The following is a 26,036-nucleotide window of genomic DNA, read 5'->3' as shown; positions in this document are numbered from 1 at the left end:
ATAATCATTCATTGATGCCAACATTCATTGAATCTTTGATTTTTCTCAAGAAGAGAGGTGAATGGTATAAGAACAGAGGCTTGGGGTTCACCGTCATTGTTCTATGAAAGAAACTTGGACTGACATCGAACGCGGTCATCTGCTTTAATAGATGGGCTACATTCTAATAGCAAGAACTTTTACCTTCAACAATACAGACAAGGCTTCTAAGACAAACCTTTAAATTGTCACAAAAAATCTTTGTGGATTCTCTTTTCCGTACCACAACTACCGAGATTTAAGGGTCCAGTTGCAGCATAACACAAAAGTGATACGGAAATCACCAAAGTTCCAAGGATGATATGTTAGGTTTTGTTTTCTTATTATCATGCAGACCTACTTTTCATCTTTCTCTTGTCTCTACTACTAAGAACAAAGGTAGAATATTTAAAAGGGCAGCCTGCCCAGGGAATCAAGGATACCCTGATTATGCAGCTGTTTCTGTGCCTTTATATGTACATTAAAGAAATAAAAAGGACGCCAAAGAGTCTGAGCTTTGCAGCAGCGATCATAGAATCTCTCTTTCAGATGTGAAAGTTTATGTTCAAGCACATGCATGCTGAAGTTATATGTCGAAAATTTATAACAGTAAACAAAAAGGCAAACAATAAGGTCATCTTGACACAGTGGCCATACTTCTGATCAATGTGCCCGGGACTATTATGCACCAAAAAACACCAATCTGGGCATGAAAGATGGAAACTATATATGGTAGATTGAATTAATTGTTATAAATCTGGAGATTCTGGACAGAGGACCCCAGTGAGTTGAACCACAAGCTAACTTTGTCAGATAATTGTATATAGGCTAGAAAGACCTCCAAGTGTTCTAAAGAATGCAAGCCAAAAGTTGTACTAATGTGGTACCCTTTATTTCCTCAATGAGTGCATCTCCTCCAACTATATCAGCTCCTGCTTCTCTAGCTTCATCTGCTGCCGCTCCTTCTGCAAATACAGCTACCCTAACGGTCTACAGAAATAATTAGAACTGTAAGTATATATATATACCACTATCAATAAATGCTCAAAGTAAGACAAAATATACTGCCAGTACCTTTCCTGTGCCATTAGGGAGCATTACAGAACCACGAACATTCTGCAACATAAACATAAGTTTAATATATTAAAGAGCAAGATAGAAAGGAATAAAACTAGCTTGTTAAGCAAAAGAGTTTGTTTTATTCATAGTTGAGACTTGAGAAAGCCCAAGCATTCATCGTAACAAAGTACAAGAACAATAGTCATTCCCGGACTTGAAAAGCTATGAAATATTACATTCATTTTGCTGCTGACTCAATGAAAGATGAGTCTTTCTCAAAAAGCTTGCGGAGGTATTCCAAACAAGGGCTTGAAATGTGCATCTATTTGTCTTTTTTTATCGTTCTAGCTCATGTCATAGAAAGAAGGGTTGTAGGAAAGAGGAGAACAGGCACAGTTTGGAGGCATATAGGCTGATTAGGATAAAAGGAAATAGGGATGAGGTGGTAAAGAAAAAGATGGCCCAGGCCATAAGTAGAAGCTTCTGTGGTGCAGCTTTAATTTTTCAAAGGACACAATGTGATATGCTGGTCATCATGTATTTTCAAAATTCAAACTGGAAGCTCACTCCAACAAGATTATGTTATATATATTATAGTCTTGGAGAACTTGCTTATAAGCAATTGAGAAGGACATGATACTAGTTAACTTAGTAGAGCCCTTAAGTAAATTGAATGAAAGAATATTACTCATGTAACCTATCCCAAAAATTTCACATAAAGGCATGTTTTTGTTGTATTGAACATGAAGTGGACACTACATGCGATCTTATTTATGGTTGGTCAATTTGCCACATTTTCAATAATGAATCAATATGAGGATTTTACTGCTCCTTATTTCAAATGAATTAAATATCCATGCCTAAATAAAATGATTGACATATTTGGAGTGCAAGATTGTACGAGCATATATGAGATTTTTAGCATGGTTAGGAATATTATCTTCAAGAAGAACAAATAAGCCTATATTAGAGGCTCCTCTCATGCAACAAGTTTGCACAAAACTAAATTAGCAAGAATATTCAAAGATAAATAAATCGGACCTGGTCACTGCGACGTGGATCCACTCCCAAGTTAACATGAGCTTCAATTGTCTCAGTGAACTTGCTCTTGGCATTGGCCTGGACAGTGACTAGAAATAACAGAAATCAGTGAGAATGAAATTTCAACATAGCCAACAAATTAAACAAAGTGGAAAGATTTTTTAGTTATTAAGATAGGATGGCCAAGAAAATAGCTGCACATTCTCAAGTGACATCCTGATTTAGCGTACAACCCAGCAATTCCCACAGGCAGGTACAGTGTTAGTAAAAGATCCTAAATAAACATGGACATGGATATACTGATATCCTGTTATCCGGTTTGAAATCATTATACAAGGGCAACAACCTAAAGTACAACCTCAGATAAGATTCTTACAAACATAATCAATCTGGATTAAATCTAACAGCACCTTGTTTATGAAATAAAGACAAGAGGTCAAAAGACTACAGGAAACATGTCTTCCAAAAGTTAAATTACTGTAGTTGCACTTGGAGCTTACATTTCATTATCTGTGGTCACTGAGATCAAAATAATATGCCTAAGAATGCAAGAACAACATCACAAAATAATGAGAACTCATAAGCCTATGAGGTTCAACTATTACTAATGAGTAATGTCTAATGAAATACAATTCAACAATATTTCATGAGGTAAATTAACTGCAGAAAATTTGTATGCTTATGCAGTGGATAAACTCCACACAATCTATATGGGGCTCTAAATCCCCAAAACACTTGAGGGACGCATTTGTATGCTTCTTTCCACCCACCAAAGAATGACTTTGTTGTAGCTCCTTCCTTGTAGAAAAAATGCTTAAATATTTTTAGAGAACAAGCAAAAAAAAAGCCACTAAGTGGAGAGCTGGAATCAAGGGTTTAGCAGGGCACAAACTTTACATCTATCCCATGCTTGATTTTGCTTGTGAGATGTTGCTAAGGTCTGGAATGCTAACCAGAAAAAAAATTAAAAAAAAAGAGGAGGGAAAGTCATGGGCAAATTTGTAGTGAATATCCAATATAGAAAATTGAATTGCATTGCCTGACACGTTCTTCATCAAACTGTTAACTGAGGTGCAAGTTCACTAGAACACCACCAAAACGGTTTTTGCGCTATATTCTTATACAGTCACGGCTAGTCCTTTCCACTACAAGTCTTTGCTTTACACCAATAATTTAACTGTGTAACCTGGTTAGTGCCCTGTGAATTAGCACCACCTCCAATGTACTATATCATTTGTAAGCCTTAACTATTTTAGACTATCAATGTAAAAAAAATCCGATCTTTCTGCCAGAAATGAAAAAAGGACCAACCCACAAGAATCAAAATCCTGACCTTGACTTCCCGAATGGCCGCCGAAAGCTCCATCACCACCTTCTGCGGCCTCTTCTCCTGCTTAATAATCCTGGGAAAAGGAATTCTCTCCTCCTCCTCCTGCAACCCAAAGTAGCTCCTAACCCTCCCCTCCCCTCTCTCAATCCTCCTCCCCTCCCTCCTCACCTCCTCATCCCCCTCCGCCTCCTCCTCCTTCCGTCGATCCTCCGGCAGCGGCGCCACCCTAGACGGGTACGCCACCGGCGAGATCGAAACGAGGGCACTCCTTTCACGAACCTCGCGTCTCGCGCGGTCCACGACCGGAACGAGGGTGGAGGGACCCGGTCGGATCGCGGAGGGGGCGCGGGGTCTGGGTTCCTGGTCTGCGTGGGTTGTTGGGGCTCGCGGGTCCTTGGGCTTGACGGGGTAAGAGATTGTTTGATATGGCGCGAGGGAGATGAGGAGCAGAGTGATCGGATTAGGGTTAGGGTTAGGCGTTTGGGAGTGGCGGGGGGAGTGAGAAAGGTAGGAGGAGGCGGCGGAGATTCGACATTTTCCTGGGTACGAGAGCGGGGGCCGAAATTTGGGGGGTTTATGGTTTCTCGCATTTTTGAGGGTTTATGCGAAAGGACAAATTTTTAAAATGGACCATTTCTCAAAGAATATTAGCAAAATCAGCCTGAGGGGGGGGGGGGTGGCAATTTTAGCGAATATCGGACCTAGTTTTTGCTCACTTCGACACGCCTGGATAGAAAATGGTCGATTTTGCTGAGTAGTCTCGTGCATTTCCTAGGCAGCCTCACATGCATGTTTTACGTGCATGTCTACCTCCTGTAAAAATAAAAAAACCATCTCTAATTTTGTGTATTTCCTGTACAAATCCAAAAATTATCTCACATCGATACATATCGCAATAAAACTAACAAAACCACATTTGCATTTCAAATTCCCACCACACATCACACCACGAACTCATTTACAAATCCAATAACCGTCTCACATCCATATATATCGTAATATAACCATTCTCATCACACCACACATCACAATAAATAATTTAGCACAAATTATTTCAAGTATACTTCACATACTATCTTGGTACATATTGGAATAAAGTCAAGACACAAATAACATACCAAACATAGGTTTGTATAGTAGATAACGAAAATAGTTAGTTTACATACATTCAAGAGCTCTTCTCCTCCTCCTTTCTCTTGTTACTCGGACCTGTCCTCGTCTTCCTCCATCTCCACGATCCCGAGCTTGGATGAGTTTGTTATCCGGTTGCGTTTGTGGTTGTGATGGTCCGGCTTCATCGTCTACATGTTGCAAAGGTTTGGCTTCATCGTCTACATGTTGCAAAGGCTGGGCTTCAACGTTGTTTCTATTACGTCCTTGTCTTTGTTGTTGTGGCCGACGTGTGTATACGATATTGACATTTTCTTGTGGCATGACCTCTCGTCCATCATGAAGATCTTTGTGAGCTCGTCTTAAGGTTTTGCAAACCCTCCGCACTATTGACTGATATATTGATACATGTTGTTATGCTTCGAGATATGTACTTGTGATAAATAATTCAAAATCCAAAATAGGAAAATACTTTAAAATTCAAAAATACAAAATGGATGATATGAACTCTCTATACCTGCTCGGGCAAATTCTATGCCACGATTTGCAATGGCTTCAACCTCATCTACAGCTGCTATTTGCAATTAAGTTGAAAAAATACATGTTAACAATATTGAGGAATACCAAACAAATGGACCTTAAATTATCTCTGAAAATACTTACAAATTTTTCTCTCTCATCTATAGCCTTGGGCATGTATCCTTTTTGCAGCTTAATATCGATCAAAGTTGTGGTCGCATGGATTATCTATCTGCGAGTTATCCACCAATACCATGTGAAGTAATCTAATTTTCGGGGAGTTGGATCAATCTGCTCCACAGTATAAAAATGTCGATCATTCTATCTATATATGTATTGTTGATGCTCATTTGTCTTGCTCTCTATTTTTTTTAACAAATTCTAGAACATGTTGTGCACGACCAAATTGTCGAAGCAAGCGATTTGGGAGATGCATCTCTATAATCTCAAAACATATAAGAGGAACTCTGGTTCTCCATATAACTGGGTATTCTATGCATGCCGATGGTAGGCGATTGAGAAACCGAGTGTCTTCCTTTCGAACTAGAGAATATCACCCATATTATTAGCATATCGTTAAAATTAAAAGACCAACAAAAGAAAAAACCCAGCATTTATTACACAGTTAAGCTCATTTCTGTGGGGAAATAACTACCTGAAAAACCTTCATTTCAACCCTTTCATTTCAACCTTTTCATTACACATTTTTGGGCGTTCTATCTGTGTTGTTTTCAAAATTTAGTATCTCTTATAATAACTATAATTATATTTGCTACATTAAGAAATAAATACTTGGATTCTAGTAGAATTTGTCTATTTAATTGTATATGAATGCATAATATTGGCTTCAAATGAAGTCTCTCCCACGCCCAAACTTACAGTAATATTAGATACCCTTTGAAGTCGTTGTTTTGTAAAAGTGCCACCTTGGACATTTTTCTACATAGATACGCTAAAACGTCAAGTGTCAAAGTCTTTGAGGAGTGGTAACCACCTATCATGTTCATAAAACGTGTTACAAATTATTAAAAGAAGCTAATTCAATTAAATACAGATTCAAGAATACAAATACACATACCTTGCAAGCACTTTATCTTTACTCGAATTGAGAAACAATATTGAACCGATCACGTGCATAATATATGCACGTGCATGACACTCAACCAATATCTGCGGTGCATCAATAGGCAATGGCTCTGAGAAGGCCTCTTTCAACCACTTCAATTTAAGATTCCCTTTGGGCAATGAGTTGGAAGCTACTCCTAACACTGCTCGCATTTTGTCCGCCATACATGTCTATTGATTACCCTATAGGGGGTGAATATGATATTTGCTAATCTAATCCGATATTAATGCTAAATTAAAACTTATTAATTATGAACTATTGTAAGAATGATATTCAAGGAGATATGAGCAAGTATATGAAATTAAACAAATGAGATATGAACTACTAACAAATGAGATAGTGCGCAATGTGATAATCAAACAAACAATATGATCACGGAGTTCGGTCCTTCCGACCTACGTCTCCGCTCCCCACTGTTGGCCTTTTTGTTTTGATGATGTTTAACAAACAATTTACCACTAATATTTTTTGTCTAGTATTTGTGTTTTCCTATGTATTGTAGACAAACAACGTAGTTGGAGGATGGATGGAATAGAGCTTCAACGATCATATCCAAAGGAGGTTGGCGGAATGTCGGTGAAGCCTTACTATTCAAAGTTCAAGATCCAAGTTAAAGATTCATCCGCGAGATTACCTAAAAGAGCTTATTGAAGATCAAGATCTAGCTTGGGTAATTTAGTTTAGGATTTATATTATGTGTGTTAAGTACTCTAAGCTCAATTATCTACACACACGCATTTATTGGTTTCTTTGTATATATATAGTTATATATATATACACAAATTTTGGTTTCTATATATATATATAGTTTTATATATATACATACATATGTTTTGGGTTTTCATGTTTATAAATATGAAGTCACATATTTCATATTTACAATTATGTTTTTGAAAATATTGCATAGAATATGCAATTTTGTGAAAATATGGTATTCATTGTTTTTGGACTTAACAATAATCATATACATATTTTATTAAGTCTAATAATCATTGTGCAAAGTTTTAAAATATGGTTTAACCAAAATATCAAATTTCACATGTTTACATTTTCGTGTTTTGAACTATTTTGCAAAATGATGATTCTTCACAAATGGGAAATGTAATTTGGAAAATTCTTTTTGTAACATGTTCATTTACATGTTTATATACATTTCCCAAAGTTTCGTTATTTTTGGACTTCATTTGTTATTTTTAACATTTTTCCAAAGTCTTAAAAGTCAGCTTTAAAATCAGGTTTTGAAATGTCTGTTTTCGGTCGACCGCACCGGTCGACCGCTCGTTTGTTTTTTCGTCATTGGGGTCCAGAGAGTTGGTCGGTCGACCGGTCCGGTCGACCGAAAAGCTCCATCGGTCGACCGCACCGGTCGACCGGATAAGTCATGCTTGGTTTCTTGTTTTCGACCTAGATAACGGTCGACCGAATTTTCCGTCGGTCGACCGAACTTTTCCATCGGTCGACCGACAGAATTTCCGGTCGACCGACTATATGACCGTTGCACTCTAACGGCTATTTTCTGAGCTGATGTTTTCTGCTCATTGTTTACACACACCCATTTGAGCTTATTGTATTTGCATACATTATATAATTAGGTTGTGGGATAGTGTGACATTGAGTTGAGCCTAATTGAGTTCTCACCTTGTTAGAGAGAACAATCATTTGCTATATTGTGCTTAATTGTTAAATCACTTTGTAATACTCTTGTACACCGAGTGAGGAGTGTGTGGTGAGAGACAGGATCGAATCCAAGAGGAGTGGCGTCGGTTGACGTGCCTAGGGAGAGGTTATAACCGAGCACTTGAGGAGGAGGACACGGGCTAGGACCAACACTTAGTGTGTGAGGTGTGATTGCATAGTGATTGTATTATGAGGTGTAAACGTTATTCGGGTGGACGTAGAAAACCCGATTGTGATAGTGGAGATCTCCTCTAGGTGAGGAGCGGAGACGTAGGCAGTGGGGACCGAACTCCGTAATCATATTGTTTGTTTGTGATTGCATTGGCGTACTTCCTTTTATGTTCATATCTTATATCGCCTTTGTATATTGCTTGTTGATTATATTGCCCACTATCTAGTTTAGATTATTTACCCTTGTGTTGTTTATATATCCTTGCATATATTTCATCATATAGGATATATCACTTTGTGTATATTGCATATTCTTGCCCATAATAGATTGTATACCTATCTTGCAAGAATATAGTTGTTAATTATTTTTAATTGGCATTTAATCGGATTAGATTAGCATAAGACCCTAATCACCCCCCCCTCTAGGGTCTAACAATTGGTATCAGAGCTTGGTGCTCTTTGATTTAAGGTCTAATCGCCTTGAGTTAAAGATCCAAGTTAGCTTATTGTGCTAATCTAATTTTGAGTTTTTATTTGTATCTTGCTTGCCTTTTATATTATGGATATGCATGGTTTAGGTTATGCCATTAATATTGCTCCTAGGTTAGATAATTTTCCTTATGCCCAATGGTGCGTTAGATTTAAACTTTTTGTTCAATCTAAACACTTTGATTTATGGGAAATTATAGATGATGTCTATATTGTGCACACTATGGAGAAATCCAAGTAGAATAAAAATAATCATCGTATGTTTACTATGAACAACATTTTGTTAGAATATTTGCTAAATGCTTTTAACTCATCTATGTCTAACAAGTAGGGCTGAGCATGGTTCGGTTCAAACCGAAAAAACCGACCGAACCGACTCGAACCGACCTGAAAAAAGCGGTTAACCGACCGAATATATTCCCAAAACTTTCAAACCCGTTCGCGTTTACCCGACCCGTCCCAAACCCTCAACCCTAACTTCATTTCCTCTCTCCCCCAAACCCCACCCGCCGCTACTCATTCCCAATTTCCCATTTCGCTCGGCCTCAATCCCTCTCTCTCGCTCTCTCTCTTCTTCTAAGACCCCGGCCCTTACTCTCAAGGTACATAGTATTAATTTTTCTTCAATTTCCTCTGTTGTTGTCTTTGAATTGAACATGAAGTAGGTGGAATGGGCGTTTCTTTTGGAGTATGTTAGTACCCTTTGAGTTGGATTTTTCCCATTTAATCACTCAATTCAGCACTTTTGTGTATGTTGTCCCTTGGGTTAGATGTTGATTCAAGTGTGCACGACGCTTAAGTATCTTAGTTGTGGCTCAAATCATTTGCATTTGGGTGCATATGAAAACAAATATATACAAATTATCTCTTGGGACAAGCAATATTTGTGCATTTGATTGTTATACTTGATGAAAGTTAGAACCGAACAAACCGAACCGAACCGCACCGAACCGATTTGTAACGGTTCGGTTAGGTTTTGAATTATAGGTGGTTCGGTTCGGTTGTTCAAATTTTGGTAAAAATCGACCCGAACCGAATCGTGCTCACCCCTACTAACAAGTTTGTTCATGTTGATAGTGCTTACACCTTATGGAAATTAATTGAAGCACATCAAGGGGACTTGGAGGCGATCCAACAAGTTTTGGCGGATCCGGCTTCAAGTTCATGTGGAGCGTCATGCACACGTGCACTAGGCGATAGCCCTAGTGAGGTTTGCGAGTTCGAAACCATAAATGATTTACCTAATGATGAACTTGCTTGTGCATATGATAGGTTAATGCATGCCTACACTAAGTTGCATAATAATTTCATTGATCTTAAAAGCAAGCATGTTAATTTGAAATCCGATCATGAATTGCTAGCATCAAAATTTGATACTATTGCTAAAGATAATGTGATCCTTAAAGAAAATAATGAAAAATTAAAATTGGATCATATTACCTTGAGTTCCAATGTTGCTAGCTTAATTCATGAGAAGAATGATGTCATGTTAGAAGTAGAGTCTATTAGAAGTAAATTTACATCATTTAAAAATGATCATATTTGCTCTACTTCTATTGACAATGCTTCTATGCCTAATGATGAGTTGAACAATATTAAAAATCGCATTTCATCTTTAGATTCAACTCTTAACACATGCATTGTTAATAACAAGAAACTTATGGACTTATGTGCAAAGTCTCGTGCTAACTCTTCAAAACCAAGCACTCACTATGCACATATGTATAGCAAAGTTTACAAATGCTCAATTTGCGGTCGCAAAGGCCACATTGATAAATTTTACTATGATGCACACAAATCTTCTAAGACTAATGCTTCTTGTGCATCTCATAAGACTTCTTCATCACACACACATGCACATGCATCTATTTCTCATCATAAGCATGCTAATGTGTATAAATGTGATCTATGTGGTCGGTTTGGCCATTTGGCAAAGTTTTGCTTTGACATGAAAAAGAATTCTAGTTTGCAAAATGTTTTTCATAGACCACATGTGTTTAAGTGTAATATTTGTGGTAGATTTGGCCATTTGGAAAAGTTTTGTTATGATTTAAAAAAATATTCAAACTTGCCAAATTTCTCAAGTAGACCACCTTTGTTTAATGATGTTTCTCATTTGCAAAATAATTCTAAAAGACAATCTTTATTTGCAAATGTTCCACGTACACCTTTTAATGGTCAACATAAGCAAATGCTTCCTTTCCATTGTACATATTGCAATCGGAAAGGTCATTTGAGTAATTATTGCTATGACCGATCCCGTACACCATATATGTCCAAGAGGGTTCATAACCCTAGGACTTTGAGCTTTAATGATAGGGGTCATGTCCCTAAACAAACCGGCACCAAGAATACTTGGGTGCCAAAATAATTTTTAAAGCTAAGAATTTTAGTATTTTTTCTTTTTCTTGTTTTTGAAAAATGTATTTTAAACTTTTATGAAAATAATTCCTTTTCTTTGGTCAAATTCTTTTGTTTTCATAATTCCTAGTTTTGATTTTGATAAGAGGTTTGTATTTATATAACCCTCCGGATTTATTGGGTGTTTATTCCCAAATCATGTTTACCGGATGCTAGAATGATTATATGGGTTAGAACAAGCTTAAGAGCTTGATATATTATTGCCTCTCTTGAAATTCTTTTATCAAAGATTTTGTTTTGAATTATTGCTTTGAATTCATTATATTTCACCTATATGATGATATTTATATGTTTGTGCTCATGGATCATCTATTTGTGCCTTATAATGTATTCTATGAGTGGTTTGATCAAGTTATACAAATAAAATTTTTCTTTATTGATCAAACATTGGTTTTGGACTCAAATCTTGATTTATGATTTCATTTGGTTGATTTTCATTTGAAAATATTTTGCATGATTCTCATGTTCCTTTTCTTTTGATCTCATAAATCTACTTTTATACATATTTTTTATGTTCTTTGATATGAGACACTTCTTTTTCATATTGACATTTTATATGTGCTCTCATTATCTTTTTGTATGTGAGTGGTGTTTAGCATATTTTTCATTTATGTTTGCTCACATATGTTTGCCATGATATTCATTTCATATATTCCATATGACATTTTGATAGGGGAGAAATCCCTATATCCTTCTATGTGTTATACTCACCCATGCATATTGGTAGGGGGAGCTTTCGCTCTCTTATTCTTTTTGTCCCCCTTTTTTGATGTTGTCAAAGGGGGAGAAATATTGTTAGTATAGTCCTTCTTGTTTATATGCATGATATATTATACTTTGTATATTCATTTCCCTTCATGCATATATCCTTTTTGTAAATTGTTTGTCATCATCAAAAAGGGGGAGATTGTTGGCCTTCTTGTTTTGATGATGTTTAACAAACAATTTACCACTAATGTTGTTTATCTAGTATTTGTGTTTTCCTATTTATTGTAGACAAACAACGTAGTTGGAGGATGGATGGAATAGAGCTTCAACGATCATATCCAAAGGAGGTTGGCGGAATGTCGGTGAAGCCTTGCTATTCAAAGTTCAAGATCCAAGTTAAAGCTTCATCCGCGAGATTACCTAGAAGAGCTTATTGAAGATCAAGATCTAACTTGGGTAATTTAGTTTAGGATTTATATTATGTGTGTTAAGTACTCTAAGCTCAATTATCTACACACACGCATTTATTGGTTTCTTTGTATATATATAGTTATATATATATACACAAGTTTTGGTTTCTATATATATATATAGTTTTATATATATACATACATAGTTTTGAGTTTTCATGTTTATAAATATGAGATTACATATTTCATATTTATTATTGTGATTTGGTTTAACTACTTAGATATGAAAAAAATATATTTTTATATACATACTCATATGTTTCATTTTCTATTGTATTTGTAAAAATATTATATTCTTAGTTTTTAGACTTAATAATAATCGTATAGATATTTTATTAAGTCTACATAATCATTGTGCAAAGTTTCAAAACATGGTTTAACCAAAATATCAAATTTCACATGTTTACATTTTCGTGTTTTGAACTATTTTGCAAAATGATGATTTTTCACAAATGGGAAATGCAATTTGGAAAATTCTTTTTGTAACATGTTCATTTACATGTTTATATACATTTCCCAAAGTTTCATATTTTTTGGACTTCATTTGTTATTTTTAACAATTTTCCAAAAGTCAAAAATTCAAGTATCTCATATTTTCATCTTTTGGACTTCATTTGTCATTTTTAACAATTTTCCAAAAGTCAAAAACCCATTGCATTTACCTCTCCCACCTAACCAAGAGAATTGTTTAAATAAGTTTAAGGGTGTTTTGTGTTTGTTTAAAAGAGTGTTTAAGAGTTTTGTTTGTGAAGCAAATTTCACAAGAGCAAGTGGAGATCATCCTTTGGTGTTTGAGCATTCACTCTTCTCCTACTCTCTTGTCATCTTTAGAGAAGTGTTTCTAAACTCATCTAGCAATTTATTATTTTGATTATAATTTCCATAAGCTAGATTTATATTGAGTTTAGTTTAATCGTTTTATTGATACTCTTTGTTCACACACAACCTATTGAGCTTATTGTATTTACATTCATAGTATAATTGGGTTGTGGGATTGTGTAACTTAGAGAGTGAGCTTATAATTCGTTCTCATTCATTGTAGAGAACAAACACTTTGTATTGAGCCTAATTGTGAGGATTCACTTGTAATACACTTGTACACCGAGAGAAGTGTGTGGTGAGAGACGGGGTCGAATCCAAGAGGAGTGGCGTCGGTTGACGTGCCTAGGGAGAGGTTGTAACCGAGCACTTGAGGAGGAGGACACGGGCTAGGACCAACACTTAGTGTGTGAGGTGTGATTGCATAGTGATTGTATTGTGAGGTGTAAACGTTGTTCGGGTGAACGTAGAAAACCCGGTTGTGATAGTGGAGATCTCCTCTAGGTGAGGAGCGGAGACGTAGGTCGTGGGGACCGAACTCCGTAATCATATTGTTTGTTTGTGATTGCATTAGCGCACTTCCTTTTATGTTCATATCTTATATCGCCTTTGTATATTGCTTGTTAATTATATTGCCCACTATCTAGTTTAGATTGTTTACCCTTGAGTTTATATATCCTTGCACATACATTTCCTATATCTCTTTGTTAGGATATATCTTGTTCATATTGCTTATCCTAGCTCATATACATTGTCGTATTTCATACTTGCTAGGATAACTTGTTAATTAATTTTAATTGGCATTTAATCGGATTAGATTAGCATAAGACCCTAATCACCCCCCCCTCTAGGGTCTAACACCCACTCCTAGGGAGAATCCACTATCTCAAAAGATACTACATAATCGGTTTTCAACGCTTACCGAAAAACGTTTACAACACTCACAAAGTAATCACACAACACACCCTATAAGTGTTGGCCTATCCCATGTCACCTTCCTCAAGTGCTCGGATTTACAACCTCTCTCTAGGTTTTACTACCGATATTACTCCTCTTGGAATCGAGCATGTCTCTCACCACACACTCCTCTCGGTGTACTTGTGTATTACAAATTAAACTCTCAACAATAAGTACAAATAAAATAATTTGTTCTCCAATACAATTTGAGAACGAAATTAAGCTCACTCAATCATACTCACAACCCAAATGTATTATATGTAATAATACTCAAGCTTAAATATGGGTGTGTGTGAAACAATATGAACAATAATGAAAACTAAACTCAATGTAAAATCTAGCTTAATAAAATGAATAAATAACAAATAATTGTATAAGGCTAGAGATTGAGTTTAGAAGAATCTTCTCTGAAATGTAAGAAAGAGAGATGGATGAAAATGAAGCTCAAACCGGTAGAATCAATCTCATCTTTCTCTTGTGAAAGTTTCTTCACAAAACTTGTAAAACAACACTTAAACAAACTTTAAACCCTTGTAAAATTTGATTAAAACTTTTTTAGTAGTTCGAAGTGTTAAATGTAACGGGGTATATATAGGGAGAAGAAGCTAGCCCAAGAAACTTTCACAAAACAATAAAAACAATAAAAAACACAAAATCTAGAAAACTAGACGTTATGCCAACGGCTACTTCGACCGGATGATAACGGTCGATCGACCGAAGGATGTTCATCGGTCGACCAAACACAAGTTGTTGGCCAATTGAAACATCCTGAGAAAAATCAGCTAAAATATGAGTTTTGGTCGGTTGACCGGAAGGTCAAGTTCGGTCGACCGGAAGGTCAAGTTCAATCGACCGAAATGCCCTGAGAAACAAAATTGGAAAATTTTGCTCTGGTCGGTTGACCGGCAAACTGATACATGACAAAACAATTTGAAACCCTGAATTTGAAACATCTTTAAAAAATATCAAATAATTTCTAAAAAAATGTAAAACTTGGAGAAATGTTTATAAACATGAAAATGAACATGTTACAAAAGAAAATTTTCAAATAACATTTCCCGTTTGTGAAAACTTATCGTTTTGTAAAAACTCAAAAATACGTGTTTGTATGAACACTTGATTTTGACATGTGTTTTAAACTAAGTTATAAAAATATTTTGAACTGATTTATGGACTATATATAAGATGTATACACAGATTATTTTGTTCATAAGTCAATAATACAAATATTACTTAAAAATACCCAAATTAATGAAAGTCTAAATTATGTATGTGTATATAATTGAGCTTAAAAGTATTGATACACAAAATACACATCCTACACTAGAATACCATATATATTGCATATGAAGCTCGATCGAGGATCTTGACTTGACTTGTATATGCTCCATTTACAATATAGCTCTTGAATCATTTAATCTAGGTTAATCAATCAAAACCAAACACTAGAAAATACGTTATAAATTGTTTGTTAAATCATCAAAACAAGATTAGAGAATTAGGCTCACCACATGAGTCCTAACATCGATCGCTACCAGTAACACAAGGACCATCAACATGGAAACCGAGTATAATAGATACATCTTGTAGAGTAATGATTGGCTCTCCCATTCGGATGTGGAAAGTGTTAAGTCTCTAGTCTTCATCTATCTATCAAAATGGTGAGTAGGGGACAATCTAGCTTCATCCAATGGAGCTTTGAACACGTCAAGTAACCAGCCCGTTCTACAGCTGTAATGATACGCTTATCCTCTAGTCTTCAATGGGTATGGTCGAGGCTATGATCAACCATGATGATATACGAGCCTCTCTATAAAGAAAGAAAATAGAGCATAAGAATACAATATTAAAATAATAAAAAAGTAACAATATGTATTGAAGAAATTAATTACCTCTGATATAATCTCCGAACGATGTCGAGACTAGTCATATAGGACCTCATCACTAACCGGACCGAGTAGCATGGTGTAGATACCTGCACATACAATTTATTACACATATTAAAACTATATACTAATTAGCTTACATATATAATAAGAAGATGTTGCCTTATAATTAACAACCACCGACGGAGTGTAACATGTATGTAGTCCGCAGTATTTAAAGATAACAAATTGCCCATTTGATGATTTTCTCACAGCTGCATTTAGCAACCAAAGACATTTCACGTTTCTCTTATCCTGCTCACTTGCATACTCTACTTTTGTCTTCTCGTTAAAGTAACACTTTATTTTGTAGTTTTTTGCATTAAATTTTACCGGTTTGAATTTGACCCGATTCTTGATAGACCATTCTCGGATTGCATAGATCAACGCCTCGTTGTTCTCGAATATATATCCTTTTTTAAAAGTGAAGTCCTCGGGCTATTGAAACTTTGTCTTAACATTAACAAATTCAGCTTGGGAGGTATTTATCCAGTCCTCGTTTTGGAACTCGTCGGTCAACGGATCTTCAGATTCTACATAATCATTGTTGCATAAAAATGGTCCATCCAATAGGAGTCATCGTCGATTCTAGTAGACACATGCATGCTATTAATGTGCACGCCACCTTCTTCAATATCTTCACAGTCATGATTTGCTTCTTCTTCTACAATTGATCCAGCTGCTAAGTTACCCGTACCGTGGCCCGAAGCGTCGTTAAATATAATACTTGACATCCCACCAAGGGAATGTCCACTTAAATGATGTAATTGATCCCATGGGTCTTCACTTGGAGATGTCGTAAACCCACTCGATTTATTTTCTATGTCAAACATACGGGAGAACTCTCCTTGAGGTTTCAAAACTTGGGCAAATCCGAGAATTAGATACTTCTCAATGAACAACTCGATTGGCACTTGCTTCTGAGTTTAACGGTTTCATGTCATTCAGCTCCTCATCGTCGGTGATCTCTATGGCAATTGTTCTATTCTCATTTATCGGATAGCTGAAGAACGCCTTAGTTGCATATTCTTCTTTATTAATTTTAGTAACTCTATGTATTTCCTTTATCATTCCATCAAAATTGCATGATTTAAATAACATAAATATTTTCATAGAACCTCCCTCATACATAGGCATACAATTCACTCCAACACCGAGGCCTCCATTAAAGAAGCAAATAATGAGTATGAAGCTGAAAATCAATATTCTATCATATGCAAATAATCAATTATAGTTGCAATCAAATTCACAACTATAAAAAATAATTTAAAACCCTAAATTCTAGTTAAATCCTAATCAATCGCCAAACAACATTATTCATCATATTTCATAAAATAAAACTTAAAAATTTTACCACAAATTTCATATCCCAATTAAAACTAAACTCTAATCAATCCACATAATTCATCAAAATACTCATAAATAAATACAAATCTAACCACAAAATTTATAAAACGCATTAAAATTAAACCCTAAATCAAAATGCATATCATTCATATCAACCCTAACCTAATGCTGGAATAGTAATAGTATGCCCTTGAACATCCAATACAAATTATATAATATTATTACAATGTTAATAGATTTAATTGTTGTACATATAATTTGGGAATAATTTATATAATTGTTATATATACTTAGAAATTATTTTGTTAGATCATGCACTGTGATGGTCACTTGTTTGGCGATATGATCTAACATAGAAATTTCTTAAATTTGTGCTTAACCTATAACTAGTAAATTATAGCTTTGTATAACATGTCATTATGCATGACACTGACATGTGAGATGTGGTGGTGGGTCTCAACCATCGAAAATATGGATTTTCCGGGTATATGTCATAAGCAAACATTGTGATGTATGTAGCAACGGACAGTGTTTGAATTTTCTAGGACAAGTCACCTAAGAGATAGAGAATTTGAATTGTTACATGGTCCTTTTGACTTAATGATATTATCATTTTCGATTTGATAATTTAGTATGATTTGATGTGATGATTAAGCTTGTTTAGCAAGCGCTATACAATCTGAAATGTTAGGTTGCTAAATTTTATTTAGTAAAATAATGGATATCTAGATAGGATACAATATGTCATTATGATGAGTTAATTTATTATGCATTCCCATGAAGTTATTAAATTACTATCGGCAGGTGGTTTTAAAAAATATTTTTTAAAATTTACTTTCTTGTAAAAATAAAATATTTTGATGTTTCAAAATGATTTTTATTTGTGTTCATGTGAATTGCAATTTAGACACGAGCAATTAGGTGAATTGTCCTACTCAAAAGAATTGCCTAAAATAAATGATACTGGAGAGGACTGAATGTAAAATATTATTTATAAATAATTAATCATATATTATGGAAAAGCTTTTATGAACAGTTGGTCGGATAGAGATTTGATTATTAAATTAAAATTATTAATTTAATTAATAATTGGATCTCGATGTGAGACCCAATTGGTCTCACTAATGTTATTTAAAAAGGTATATATGCAATACAATTCTATTTCTATCATTAATTGTTATGGATAATATTTTTGAATAATTCTATTCTATCTTTAATTATTATGGATAGTGTTTTGAACAATTATGAATTGTTTGAAATTTAAAATCTCTAAGTCTAGTCTAATCCTATATATAAGGTTCATATGTATTCTTATGAAGACACAGAAAAAACTTATGAAGATAATATAAAGAAATAGAAATTTAAGAATCTATCTCTTAGTATTGCTCCTCTTCGGTGACAAATGAATTTTAATTGGAGGTTTTTTCTCTTGAGAAAGCTATTTAGGACTGATTTTGAAATAGAGTATTGAAGAAATTGGAAAGCATTTTAGGTACTTTTCTAATTTCAATTAATTTTGATTAATATTTATAATATGCACATTCTGCCTTGTTGTCTGTCATATTTCCAACACCTAATCCATCCATACAATTCATCAAATTAAATCCTAACCTAATCCATCTATATCATTCATCAAATTAAACCCTAACCTAATTCATCCATATGAAAATTAAATCCCAATAATGTGGTTTGTCTAATAAATGGCCAAACTTTAATTTTGTCCATATCATTCATCAAAATACTCATAAAATATACAAATTTAAACACAAATATCATAAAATGCATTAAAAGTAAACCATATCAAAATTAAACCCTAACCTAATCTATACATATCATTCATCAATTTCACAAATAGAAAAAAAATTTGCATAACAGATAGAAAATTTTCACCTTGATCAAGTCAGAGGTGGAAGTGAGAGATGTAGGCGAGGGGCGAGATTGGTCGAGTCGGAGATGGAAGTGAGATGTGGAGGGGAGGTTGGTGGACTCGGCGATGGTTAGTGGACTTGGAGGCGGCCTCGATGCAAGCAGTCAAGCCAGAGGCAAGCCCCAGAGGCACCCTGGATGCGAGCGGTCGAGGCAAAAGTCTGCTTCGTCAATTTGGGGCAAGGAATAGGGATTTACGGAATGGAAGGGTCAGAGGGAGAGAGAGTAATGAGTGATTAGTGTAGCGGTGACTCGTGAAGAGAGAGAAGGTCACATGCATATTTATAAAAGGGCAGAACTATACGGGACCACTAGTCTCGTCTAATTCTAGCACTTAATTAGTGCTTTGTAATTACCCAACATTAGTAGTCTCGTGTAATTTAGAAGTTGATTTTTTCAAAATCGATTTCTTTTTGGCTTGCAGTGATGAGCTGACCAAAAGGAGGTTGATTTTGCTAATATTACCAAGAAAGGGTCAATTTTGCTTATATTGTTTTAAAAAAGGTCTATTTTTAAAATTTCTCGTATGCGAAACTATAATGGGTAAATTATGCTAAACCCCAAGAACTTTCAGCGTTTTGTAGTAAAACGCCTATAACTTTCAAAATCACACTAAATTCTCGAGAGCTTTTGCAATTGTAGAAACCCCAAAATAAGTTTGTTATTTACTATTGTTTTGAGAAAATATAAGCGTGGAAGCAATTTTTGTTCTTTAATTCTTTCAGAGTTATGGTTATGTTACTTTAGGGGTTTCACTTATTTTACTTTTCTCAAAAATTAAAGGTAAAGGGTATTTGTTACAACTAACTATCACGAACTTTGCACTGTGGTAGGAGTTTACTAGGGGAAAAAATGAAAGATAAAATGGGGAAGGAGCAGATAGAGAACGTGAAGAAAAATATGATATTTTTATTTGATGTTAGTGAAAAAAATTAAAGAAAAGCTTATTTCATCATGCTTGAGAGCTTCAATAAAGAGAAGAGAAGGGAAAAAAATGATATCATAATCAAATATCAATCTTTGATCTGTAACGATAGATGACCAAACATCTTTTATGATTAATTCTGCTCCACTTTCATGATTTACATCCCAATTTGAGGGGCAACAAAATAGCGATATTTTTATGTAAATTTCTCTTGCTCTACTCTCCGTTACCTCTGTCAAAAAAACTTCCAAACAAAGTGTGCTGCCAACTTCTCTTCCCCAATCTTCTCCTACCTCCCATCCGAACACACTTTAAGATTTATAGTAGCTTTCATGTTGTAAAAATTCAATAACACAAACAAAATTTTCAAAGTTTTAAATTGTTTAACCTTTTGGGAAAAAAAATTTAATTCCCCAAGTTGCCGGCAAAAAGAAAAATTTCATGTTATTTTACTTTTTTGTCACCGGGGACCAAATTGCATGACCCTTAGGATTTTAGGGACTTATGAGCGATTTCAAAGCTTTGGTGGTAAATGATCGAATCGAATCGAATACTAAGTTGTTCATATTTGTATTTGTTTAAAATTATCGAATTCGAATGCGGACTCTATTATTCATATATCTAGTTTTTCGAATTTGAACTCGAATACTTGGTATTTGATAAATATTCATGAATATTCACGAATACTTATCGAATATCAAAGTATATTTATTTCGCTAAAGAGTTTAATTTTCAAATAGTATTAAAATTTATAAATTAAAATTATTTCTTTATAATATATGATGTATATATATTTAAATCAAAATTTTAATTAGAAAACAGATTTAAGATTATTTAAGTCTTAAAATCTATATATAAAACTTAAGTAGAAATGGTAAGTGGGTTAATATGACATCACATGTGCAATAATACAAATAATAAACTGTGATCAAATTTTAAACGAATATTTAATAGACAAACGAATCGAATATACATCTAGTTAAATTCTATTCGTTAATAAACTCGAATACTAAAAAATATTTGTTTAGTGATAAATGAACTATCGAATCGAATATGACCGAATAGTTATTCAAACAATTATCGAACCATTTATTAATTATTTGGTTCATTTCCACCCCTAGCTAGAACTACTGCCCCCCCTCTCTCTCTCTCTCTCTCTCAGAGTTCTAATGCCCATCCTAAAGAGAACTTCACTCCTTCGCCTTTCTCTCTCCTCCATCAGATTCATCTCCTCTTCCTCTTCAGTTTACAGCTTCGGCGACAGCAGCAATGGAGCTCTCGGTCTCTCCTCTCCTCTCCTCGACGCCTACGAGCCCACAAAAATCCCAAATCTGCCCGTGGCAGCGAGCCACTACCATTCTCTTGCGGTGACGACCGACAGCGAGGTCTGGGCATGGGGGAGAAACGTAGAGGGCCAACTTGGGAGAGGTGCCAACTCCCCAAGGTCGATCCTTTCCCTCGTATTCCCCTTTGTTTTGGGTTTAATTTCAATACCCACTTCTTAATTTCTTTATTTAGGGGTTTAATCGCAATACCCATTTCTCGGTTTCCATGACTGATGCGTATTTTGAGCGAATTCTTACTTTTTTTTTCCTTGTAAATGTTCTTGGATTAAAATCATAATTCACACTTGTTTGAGGTCCTACAACGGAATGCAATGATCCTTGTAAATGTTCTTGGATTAAAATCATAATTCACACTTGTTTGAGGTCCTACAACGGAATGCAATGAGATTTGGTAGAGTTGAATAATCAAAATCATAATTCACACTTGTTTGAGGTCCTACAACGGAATGCAATGAGATTTGGTAGAGTTGAATAATCAAAATAATCAAATTTTAGGTTGGATTATATATTTTGAACTTTTACCTACCATGGAGCGCTTAATTAACCAGTTATCTATAAACGATAGAAAGTTGCATTTGACATTTTAGATGCTTGAATTATTTGTTCAAAGGAAGTCTCAGCTAACATGCATCTAAGGATGGAAATTTTTGACGATTATTGGGTATCTCATGAGTCTGAGTTCTTTTTGTAATTTTGTCAATAGCAGAGAAACGTGGGGTCAACCAACAAGAGTTGAAGGATTGGGTCATGTAACTGCACAGACAGCATTTGCATCTGGTGTTGTTTCGTCAGCCATTGGTGACGACGGCTCTCTGTGGGTATGGGGGAGATCAAAACGAGGTCAACTTGGCCTTGGTAAAGGTGTTATCGAAGCCATTAAACCCTCCAAGGTTGAGGCACTCTCAGATCACAAGATAGTTAAGGTACCAAATCTTCTCTTTTCCATATGCAAACTATTATTAGATGTAGGAATGAATGAAGAAGAAGGAAAATTCATACAAGATAGCCCCTAACTAAATTCTGATAAATTCTTGTCTTTGTAAAAGTTTAAGAATTCTTCTATTTTGACAAATAAGATAAATCTGAACTTTATAATATTTAGTTTCCACTGAAATTTTGTGAATGCGCTGGTCATGGATATGCGTAATTTTATTCATCTTTATCCTTTCATTCTAAAGTAACCGACCCAATGATGCTCTTCACATGTAATTCATAAAAACTTGGATTTGTGTTTGCTACTACGATCAAGATATAACATCTGAACAGACCAAAATTTTCATAAACATGATGGTTTCATCCTTAGCTCTGACTGATGCCTTCATGAAGAAAATCATATATGCAATATATGGGTATCATAAGACATAGTTTGGTCCTTTTTTAGCATCAGAAAGCCCGTATAAATTATCAAGCACTGGTGTCGAGTCGTAGATGAACTGCTGCAGGTGTTTTGCCTTCTATGGGTTATATACAGCTGAAAATTTTAAGCTATTTAGAAGGGAAAAAACAAAATGAAAAGTAAAGAACATTAGTTTAAGTATTCTAGTATTCTAGAGCGAATAGGAAGAAGTATTAAAAACAGGTCTTCTTACAAAATAAGTTATTGCAAAGTAAATTTTTTCGTGTGTTAAGTACCCATGGACCCCTCGTAGTATCGTTCTTTTGAACTTACCACCTCTGTAGTTTTATTATGTCTGCCCTGAATAATTTTTTTTGACTCTTCTACGCTTCATGAAATTTTAGCAGATATTTCCTTTGAGTGAAATTACTGAGTTTATCTGATGGTGGAGAAGTCAAAAGAATTTAGCCTGGGTGGGTATATCTGCTTGCTTTCTAAGTTATATCACTTAAGGCATCAACATCCTACATGTAAGCCATCTTGGTTTCTAAGTTATATCACTTAACAGTATTAATCTGGATTAACCAGCTTGGTTTCTAAGGTATATCATTTAAGGCATCAACATCCTACATGTAAGCCAGTCTCGTCTCCCATGTCTGTACATGTAATGCATTCTCTAGTTACCAAATACTGTGATGTATTTGCTTATTTCATCATATTTATATATATATTAATAGGTATCATTTGGATGGGGTCATGCACTGGCTCTGACCAGGGACGGGAAATTATTTGGATGGGGTTACTGCAAAGATGGAAGGTTAGGAGAAATGGGTCAGGCATTGTGTCAACCATCTGAAAATGTACCAAGCGCTGACTGGTCTTTGGACAAATCTTCTATGCTTGAAATTGCTGCGAGACACGTTGAACTGAAAATAAAGGAGGAGGAGAATATGCCAATAATCTGGGAGCCTCAGTTTGTTGAAGAATTTAGTTCTCTTAGAGTCTCGGACATTGCCTGTGGGCTTGACCATTCATTATTTATTTCTTGTAAGCCTGCTTCTTATGAATCAATTATATCTCATTTACTAATTTCTGCCATTTTCCCACTTGTTCAAATTTTCCTCTACCATTAAATCCACCCTCATTTCCATTTGAAGAACTCATTTGAGGTTCATATTCTTATTGTCTGAATGTATTCCTGGTTTGCCTTATATTGAGTTATGCCTTGTCTAAAATTTTAATAGATCTTTTCCGCCGTCCAATGTGCAACGTTCCACTGTAGATTTACATAGATATCTTTTTTTTTCTTTAACATGAGCATCACTTTCAATATAAAAGCAACTTTGTAGTACAAAATCTCTGCACAACTGATCCATTACCAGATTGTTCGTATAATTGATTCTTTATTTTTAGATCGTTCTCAGTGACAAATGCAACTGAGTTACATTTACAAAAAAGGTTTTCCAATATTAGCCCCTTAAATCTTTAATATTGTGAAATAAGTCCCTCAAATAATTGAAATTGCTATTAGGAGGTTCCCCAGATCTTATACCTTGGTATTGCTACTCTGGATTGGAGGGGTTGACTTGAAACAACTTATAAACTTTAGATCTAATAGCAATTCCAATGATTTGAGGGACTAATTTCAAAATATTGGATTTAGGGCACTAACATCGGAAAGACCCTTGCAACTAATAAATATGAATGAATGTTTTCATGACAGCCTCTAGTTTTAAAGATCCATTAAAAATGAAGCTCAGTTATCTATTCAAAGTTAAGAGGTGCTAAAACATTGCCACTTCGAATATAAGCAAATAATTACTTGGGATTAGTCTTGACCATGGTTGGAAACGTTGAGAATAGAATAATTTTGACATCTTTTATTTGAAACAGGTTTCTCTTTTATCAGAATTGTGAGGATTATAGGTCAGATTGTTTCTTTTGTAAGACTCCAGGCTGCTATAAGTAAGAGTACCTTACCGGTGGGAAATGACAGCAATAGTTTTCGACTTTATATAATAAGAAAGTGTGCATGCAGATAATTACCAGATGAGTCTTTGCTTTTTAAGGTGCCGCTTTCTCCTTTATTGTATATGGATGTCTTATTCTTTAGTATGAGCATTACTTTCAACATGCAACTTTGTTGTTCTGAAACTAATTCTTTTTGTACAATCAAAATCCACTACTAGATTGTTAGTTTGATATTCTATTAGTTTATATTATATCACTGTACTTTTCTCATACATGAGTTACAGAAAAAAGGAGCAAAATATGTGCGCACACGCGCAAGAAGATTTTTTTCTGTTTCTAGTTATGAAATTATCAACCTTGAACATAACCTTGAAGGATCATCGACCCTGTTTCCTCACTTGCTACCATCTATTTCAGGCAAAAACACATTACTAAGTTGTGGAGATAACACCTACAGTCAACTGGGAAGAAACACCGAAGGATCCAAAATCCTACCCGTTAACATCAACTCCCAACCTCTTTCACTGTCCACAGGCCTCGGTCACTGCCTCTCCATTTGTCAAACTCGATCAAACAGCAGCACAGAAGACTCCACCAGAGTTTTCTCATGGGGTTGGAACCAAAGCTCTCAGCTTGGTCGCCGAGGCCCAGAAGAGATCCCTGCAATAATTGAAAGTTTAGAGGATGAAAGCATAGTTTCAGTCTCAGCTGGTCGTGTTCATTCTCTTGCTTTGACATCAAAGGGCGACTTGTGGGCTTGGGGTTCAGGAAGAAATGGGAGGCTCGGATTGGGGAGTTCGATGGATGAAGAGGAGCCAGCTTTGGTTGAGAGCTTGGAGGGATTGAGAGTTCTTCAGGCTGTTTCAGGTTTTGATCACAATCTCATTCTTGTTGCTGATTGATTTGCTACTGTATCTTTATAAAATCCTTTCCATTATGGTTGGGTTACAAAAGTTTTCATGAGTATGTGCGTTATGTAAATAAATTTGTGCAGTCAGGGTATGTCTCATTTGTAATGTGTTTCTTGATAAGAGAAATTTCAATTAAATATCTTATACTTTGGGAGTGTTCTCAGAATATACAACTTTTTTTCAGTGTGTTTAAACGCTTTGCATTTATGTATTACTTCCTCTCTCCCCTATAAAATTGTACTCTTCCATTATGTGAACTATCTGCAGTGATCTAGAATTTACAAAATATGGCTTGCGAACAACATTAAGGAAGCCATTTTGAAATTCAAGCTCTAGGCAGCTTCACGATCATTAATTTAATTTGAAAAATCATCAAACTTTCTACAAATACAGATAATGAAAGAAGAGCACTTATACAAGAGATCTTAGGGCCC

At 35.1% G+C, this 26,036-nt stretch overlaps 2 protein-coding genes across 3 annotated transcripts in view; one reads left to right on the top strand and one right to left on the bottom strand.

Moving 5' to 3' along the window:
* Positions 1-4,038, bottom strand: part of LOC109841819 (50S ribosomal protein L1) — a 7,130-nt gene extending 3,092 nt beyond the window's left edge. Inside the window, 5 exon segments of the mRNA XM_020410760.1 lie at positions 906-1,008; positions 1,093-1,134; positions 2,119-2,196; positions 3,452-3,712; positions 3,715-4,038. Coding sequence (XP_020266349.1) covers positions 906-1,008; positions 1,093-1,134; positions 2,119-2,196; positions 3,452-3,712; positions 3,715-4,038 — 808 coding nt within the window.
* On the top strand, positions 21,178-25,788 carry LOC109850406 (probable E3 ubiquitin-protein ligase HERC3). 2 transcript variants are annotated; one of them, XM_020420519.1, is made up of 4 exons: positions 21,178-21,482; positions 22,091-22,307; positions 23,458-23,767; positions 25,109-25,788. In XM_020420519.1, the coding sequence occupies exons 1-4, from the start codon at positions 21,208-21,210 to the stop codon at positions 25,591-25,593; spliced, it is 1,287 nt and encodes a 428-aa protein (XP_020276108.1). In that variant the 5' UTR covers positions 21,178-21,207; the 3' UTR covers positions 25,594-25,788. The 2 variants fall into 2 exon arrangements, with proteins under 2 accessions (XP_020276108.1, XP_020276043.1); XM_020420454.1 differs by having other exon boundaries at positions 22,088-22,307.

This window comes from Asparagus officinalis, chromosome 1, assembly GCF_001876935.1.
Source record: "Asparagus officinalis chromosome 1, Aspof.V1, whole genome shotgun sequence".
Lineage (NCBI taxonomy): Eukaryota > Viridiplantae > Streptophyta > Magnoliopsida > Asparagales > Asparagaceae > Asparagus > Asparagus officinalis.
This window is presented reverse-complemented; position numbering and strand designations above follow the sequence as displayed.